Source organism: Pelodiscus sinensis, chromosome 5 (genome assembly GCF_049634645.1).
Source record: "Pelodiscus sinensis isolate JC-2024 chromosome 5, ASM4963464v1, whole genome shotgun sequence".
Lineage (NCBI taxonomy): Eukaryota > Metazoa > Chordata > Testudines > Trionychidae > Pelodiscus > Pelodiscus sinensis.
Genome location: NC_134715.1, coordinates 95,126,827 through 95,133,779, shown reverse-complemented (window position 1 = coordinate 95,133,779; position 6,953 = coordinate 95,126,827). Strand labels below are relative to the sequence as shown.

The window sequence follows — 6,953 nt, the reverse complement described above, 5'->3', positions numbered from 1 at the left end:
AGTTTCATTTTATAGTGATAAAGGTGTTTCGTAACCTGGTATGTAATCTTGATTTCAATCAGTTTTTTAAAAAGAAATATGATCACTCATTTTTAAACAATTGCCTTTCTATGCAAAATTCCAACTTTCAGTGTACAGCAGGCACTCTCAAACTGTGGGTCAGGATTCCAAAATGACCCAATTTTAATTGGCCTTGAGATCCATCAAGTCTGAAGTGCAAGTCTCATGGCCTAGCCCTAGAACTAAGATTATATTTCCACATCCAGGACAGAAGCTCTTAGCCTCAGCTTTGCCCCGGAGAAGAAGGGATAGGGTGGTCGAGCTTAGACAGGCTTGGTCTTCGGTCCTCCCTCCTGGGGTCATGTAGTAATTTTTGTTATCAGAAGGGGATCAAAGTGCAATAAAGATGGCAAATCACTTTTATAGAATTTAAAAGATTTTCAACTCTTAGAATTTGCACTGAATTGTTATAATCTTATCGACAATGTCTTTGGAATGCTAAATGTTTTAGAAGACATTCATCACACAACTTTTCCTTCTCTCCTACAAAAAACCAAACACTATTCTTTGATGTATTGCACCAGAATAGTAACAGTGTTTGAGAGCTCTTCCCATTGATCACTAACAGCTGGTAACTAGCAAACATTTCTCCAAATGATGTGCACACCCGCTGAAGTCATTGCTTGTGCGAAGATGAGAAATACACAAAAAGCAGGCCTACAGACTTCTCTATTTAAAATGCAGTAGAAAGCCTCTGATTTGTATTTATTTAATCCACAAAGCTGTAATTTTCATGGAAGGAAGGATAGTCCAGTAAGTAGGGCATTATCTTGGCACTTGATACACCTGAATTTAATTCCTTTCTCCACCACAGATCTGTGTGGACTTGAGCAATTCATTTAGCTTTGCTATACCTCTTTTTCCTATCACTAAGTACTTTGTTGATTTTAGTAAAAGAAGACAAAGTTTAAATGTAATTAGACACTAATTAATTTTATAAACAGTGTGTCTTACAAATTATGAATAAATAATCAATGTTCAAGACCTAAGAGGTACTATATAAATGTACATAGGATTTTTTCACAGGTCAAGGCAACTAAAAAATTGCTTCTTTCCAATCAACATGTTTTTCTTTAAGTACAATGCCAATAGTAAGCATTTTAAAGATGTGCTTAAGGCTATTCCAAGACTAAAGTACATTTGGGAATTTTCAGTAATTATTACTATTGGGAAATCTTGACTCTCTCAATATATTACAAGTGTATTTCTATAATCTTGGTAATCCAAAATATCCACACACTGCACTAAAACACAATTTTACTACTTATTTTCTTAATCAAGTAACTAAATTATATGTGAAAATAAAGTGAAGTGGGACTTTCAGTGAGAAGAGAGAGTCATCTATCAGAATTTTGTCATAAAAATAGGCTTAAAACCCCTCTTTCAGTTGAACAACAAAATCAAAGTGGTTTTAATGCATAACCTTTCTCTAAAAAGTAATTACTTAAAAAGCTTTCTTCACAGTAGTGCATGCCATGCCAGAACACTTTGGTGTGATACTTAATCTGTCTTCTTGTAAGCAAATGTATTTGGTTAAAGGAGCTAAGTCCTAATTTAATTTTAGAGGTGAATTACAAAAGTGTAAAACTTTTATAGAATTTCAAGAGTGGAAATATACACTACAATCCTTTAAAATACAATGCAGTAAAGGCATATTTGGGTAAACTAGCATTTCATTAAAATCCTGTGGCTCAGATTTCAAAGATATCCTTGTTTCTCTGCCAATGTAAAGCATATAAGTGTCATAAAAAAAATTGACAGAATTGTGCCATACAGAAATCCAAACACCCATTTCTGGTCTGGTAAAGACTAGATCTAGATCTGTACTTCACAGATGTGCCCTAAAGTGTTCTCCTTGGAAATGCTGACATAACCTACTGGTGACTGTGTTATCAGTATAGTTCTGTGCTCAGTCCTTAGTGGGTAAGAGTCTGTTAACAGCTTCTGCTATAAGGAATTGGCTCTTCAACTTTAGAGGTCCCTGGTTCAATCCCTAATGTGTTTGCCAAAAGAGGGGCATTTAGGAATTAAAAGTGACACTTAATAATTCAATGCTGGAAATACCTAAAATTCTTTGAAAAAAGCTTTCATTGCCAACCCACACCAAAAAATTACAACATGAGTCAGTACTCCAAAAACTCAAACTCAATCAAATTTATTTTAAAAAGAAATGTATTAGTGCTGGAATTTTGTCTGTCTTCTGTTTTTTTAATTCCCCCCTAAATGTGCCACAATGTGCAACTACAAATTTAAAAGTCAACCTTAAATGCATCAATAAAATCTTGTATGCAGTGTTATAGCCATGTCAGACCCAATATATTAGAAGAGAAGAGAGACAAAGCGGGTGATGACATTTCTTTAATTGGACCAACTTCTGTTAAGGAGAAAGACAAGTTTTGAGCTCACACAGAATACTTCTTCAAGCCTGGGAAATTTTCTCTGAGTATCTAAGCTAAATACAAGATGAAACAGATTTCCGAGCAAACCATGAGAACAGCCATGGGTACTACGATGCCTACCCAATATGCCAACCTCTCCATAGATTGCTGTGAAGACGAATTTTTGGACAAATTAATCACAAAACTAACAGTATATTTGAGACACAATGATGATAATTTCCATTCTCTGGACAGATGACTTAAATTCCCTCAGAGACTGCCAGTATAACTTCAACTACCACTATCTATCTATTAGCCTCTCTTTAGAACACTCTTATACCTGCATCATCTTCCTACACACCATGATCAGCTTCAACAATGGAACCCTAGACAACTACAATTAGGAAAATGAGAGCTCACCATATCTACCTTCATAGATCCAATAACCACCCCAAACACATCAAGAAATTTGTTATCTACAGTCAGGCATATAAATACCCCAGAATCTAGGGAATACACTTAATGCACTTAAACAACCTTCACCAAAGACAGGCACTCCACCAAAGAAGTAGATCACATCATGGAACAGACCTCTCAAATATGCTGGGAAACCCAGCAGAAATAAATCTCCTTAATACTATACATCCTTAGTAGTCACCTATAACCCCACATTGCAGTATTGAACAAGTACAACCCTCATGCTGTACAGGGACCCTATGCTGAAAGAAATATTTTCTTAGTTTCCTATTCTAGCCTTCAAACAACTTCCACCCCATAATTTCTCCAAGCTCATCTTCAGAAGCAAGGACACACACCAACTCACAACAGCACCAGACCCTACCAGAACAGAGGCAAAACATGCAGGCATATTTCCATTTGCTATGATGAACAAATCCTGCCCTGCTCAACATACCTTTCATGACCCATGAGTCCTACACATGGCTATCCCAACGTGGGGTACAGTCCAAGCAGTGTCCCTATAGTAACTATGTGGGTGAACTTAAGACAATCCACATGCTCTCAAATGAACTCACACAGGAAAATGAGAAAAGATAAAAACACCTTAGCATGTAGGGTGAACACTTTTTGCAAAATAAAATCCTCATCCTCAAAGGAAATCTATCCAACACCCTCAAAAGATCAGCTTAGTAGCTTGAATTCATTTAGCTGTTAGACACCAAAAATCATAGATGGAACAGACACACTGAATTTATGGCTCATTACAACAATCTATAAGCAACTAACAACTTCCTCAGATGGTTCCCACCCCCTTTCTTCCCTCTCACTCGAGAGGTATCACTGGGCTTCTTCATCTTGAATGGCCTCTTGAAACATGTGTTAACTACTTATGCTAAACAATCTGTTCTACCGTGTATACAACTGACAATTCTATGTAGGTCTCTTTGCCCTAAAGAAGACCTTTGTGTAAGTTCAAAAATGTGTGTGTCTCACCAATAGAAATTGGCCCAATAAAAGTGAGGGAAAGGAGTGGGACTGAGTGGTCTGGAGTGCAGGAGGCAGCTCTGGGCTGGGCCAAGAGGTTTGGAGTGCAAAAGCAGGCCCTGGGAAAACTGGCTGGGGTGCAGGAAAGGGTTGCAGGTTCTGGCTGGGGTTGCAGACTCTAGGGTGGGACCAGGGATGGGGGGCTTAGGATGCCGGAGGGGACTCCAGCTAGAGGGTGTAGAATGAGGGCGGGAGTTAGTGTGTGGGAAGGAGTTCTTCCCTGGGGTGCAGGCTGTAGCCAAGTGGTGCTTACCTCAGGAGGTTAACATTGCAGCAGGGCTAAGGCAGGCTCCATGACTGCCTTGGCTTTGTGCTGTTCCAAAAAAGCAGACAGTATCTCTGGCCCCTAGGTGGAGACATGACTAAGAGGCTCTGTGCACCTGCAAATTCTGCCCCGGTAGCTCACATTGGCTAGGAACTGCAGCCAGTGGGAGCTCCAGGGGATAGAGTTGCTGTTGCTGCTTGAAAAGGGGATGGATGCACAGGGTTCTGGGTGCTCAAGGAACATAGAAATGGCCCCAGTTCTGTGGCAGCCACTAAGGCTGTAGGCAGGCAATATTCCTGAACTGCCTGTAAAAGTTAAATCACATTGGATTTGAAACAATTGAACACTGAGTACATTTGGCTGCAAGCTGAATGCTGAGGCTTGAATCTATTTTTTTCTCCTTTTCTTACCTTATGATACCGGTGATTTCACATAGAAAACTAGAAGCCTGAAATTCAGGATTTCTTAGTGATCATTGAAATGCAAGGCCAATTACACTGTTAATGAGAACAGCTATATTTCTGCATGTGTCTGCACTCACACACACACTACTGGATGGACTCAAAAAACTAACTCTCAGCAAAAACTTGGTACAAATTCCATTAAGGATGTGGTGGTTGAGGACTGGGATGTATTATTTCCCTCTGGTGATTTAAATTATCTTCCCACCTTTTTCTTCTTCAGAAGTTTAGTTGCCTCTCTCCTTTTCTTCTCCATCAACTACTGACCAGAGAGATTTGAGGTTATTGTAATTTTCCTTGAGTGAGTGCTAACTTCTTTTGCTTCTGTAAAGATGTGTAATTATAGAGATGTAGTTTGTCTTTACAGAACTTTTAAAAAATCTAATGTTAGAAGTTAAGACAATAAATTCATACATTGTACAGAATCAATCAATCAATCAAGTATCAAAAGTAAGAAGAGATAGTTACCTTCTTTCAATTTCCTGTCTGGAAATAGCTTAGCAGAATTATAAGAAACTTTGTATAAAAATTCACAAAGAAAAACAGAATGTGAAGTATCGTCAGAAAAGCCACTTTCAAAACAGGTCTCATGGTTTGGGAACTCTATGAAGAGAACAAAATCAACAAAGCAGAATTTCCTTTATTAACATTTACAGCCATTTAACCTCCCTTGTCTCATTTCTTGAATACAGTTTTCTTCACCTCATGCTTTACAGGATTTAAATTATATTCCTACTGTCTTATATATTGCTCTAATTGAGTTATTTCTTGCATATATTAAGTAAAGTAATGAAATGTGAGTTAAAATACTTACATTAGTCATGATGTTACGGAAATCCATCAAGAATAAATGTAAGGTACCATAAGCTTTTTTTTGTAATAGGTTAAATAGCTGTATTACTAAACTTTACTTAATATACTTGAACCAAGAATTTGTATCCTGAAGTCTCAATCATACCTTTGCTGCAAGCTCAGAGCAAAGAGCAGAATGAGATTCTGACAAACACCATCAGCTTTCTGGGTTCCCCCTCACTCTGAGGAGGAAAGAGCCCAATGCTAGGCCTATGCAAGAATGCTACATAGCTCTCCAAGGCTTAGCACTGCAGGGAAGAGAGACATAATGAAGATGGGATTCTTGCAGAGCAATTGGTTTTGACCTACGAAGTCTTAAGTAATTTGGGAACTCACTGCCGGAGACCCCATGTCAGAGCTATATGAGCTAATATTGTCCTGGTCTAAGGCAGAACGTATTAATGGCAGTGTCTCCCAGAATCTTTGAAGTGTCTCTTCTCCCTGATCAGTCCAGAGTTATTGATTTTTGAGGTATGCTCTAAAGTTTATCTGGGGGAACTGGGATGGTTTGATGGGAGACATTCTGTTATTTTAGCCTGACTTGATTTAAAAGATGAGCTATATAATGAGAGATGGTTTTGAGACAAATGGATAAGTCTATGTGCTGTAGACACTGATTAAGATTAAAAGGATTATAGTAAGCATCAGCAGCCTGAAAAAGCTGCTTTGAACGTATTAAATGGATAGTTAAATAGCCGCACTATCATTATAATATGGTCTCATCAGATTTTCTCTGTGATTAATATGAAGGCTCTTGATTTCTGTTTACAAGCATGTAGATACACATGACTTTTTCTTGAGAAAATGAGACCTTAAGCATGATGTTTTAGCAAAGGAAGTAGCATCAAAAACACACACAGTGAAATTTGATTTCTGCTCAAATACAATTAATTATATCTCCCTGTGCTCCTACATCATGTCCAACACATTTGTCAAAGACTTATACTTTCTCAACTCAGCACTGAGGTTCCACCTTTTTTTCTCTCTCTTTCCTTATTAAACTCATAAAGACAGTTTAAAACATACAAAAGCTGAAGACAACATAATATAACTCTATACCTGAAAATTTATTGTGGTAGAGAAATTCCATTTGCAGCCTTTGTCCTGCTTTCTTGGCTAATAAGTAAGGAGTGCTATAAACAGGATCTCCAGTGGCACACATAACATCAGCTCCACTAAATAGCAATGTCATTGTTTCCAACACATCTTGTTTAACTACTGCAGCACACAGAGCCTGATCATGTAGGGGAAAAATGACAAGTCAGTTTAAAATAGAAAATTAATGGGGGCAAACCCTCACATCCTCATTCACAGAGCCTTTCTACAGTGGGAAATAGTAGGAAGGAGAGGGAACAATAGTAGAGATCCCTCTAACCTCTGCAGTAGGTTCTGAATTCCCCATGTTCTGCAGAGAAAAGACTGTGTGAAGTAATT

General features: G+C 38.1%; 1 protein-coding gene across 2 annotated transcripts in view; it reads right to left on the bottom strand.

The window, feature by feature from the left end:
- Positions 1-6,953, bottom strand: part of ARAP2 (ArfGAP with RhoGAP domain, ankyrin repeat and PH domain 2) — a 213,755-nt gene that overhangs the window by 87,187 nt on the left and 119,615 nt on the right. For both annotated transcript variants that reach the window (XM_025187574.2, XM_006128750.4), the window contains exons 14-15: positions 6,579-6,753; positions 5,136-5,270 (exon numbers count right to left, since the gene is read on the bottom strand). In XM_025187574.2, coding sequence (XP_025043359.2) covers positions 5,136-5,270; positions 6,579-6,753 — 310 coding nt within the window. The remainder of the gene's footprint in view (positions 1-5,135; positions 5,271-6,578; positions 6,754-6,953) is intronic.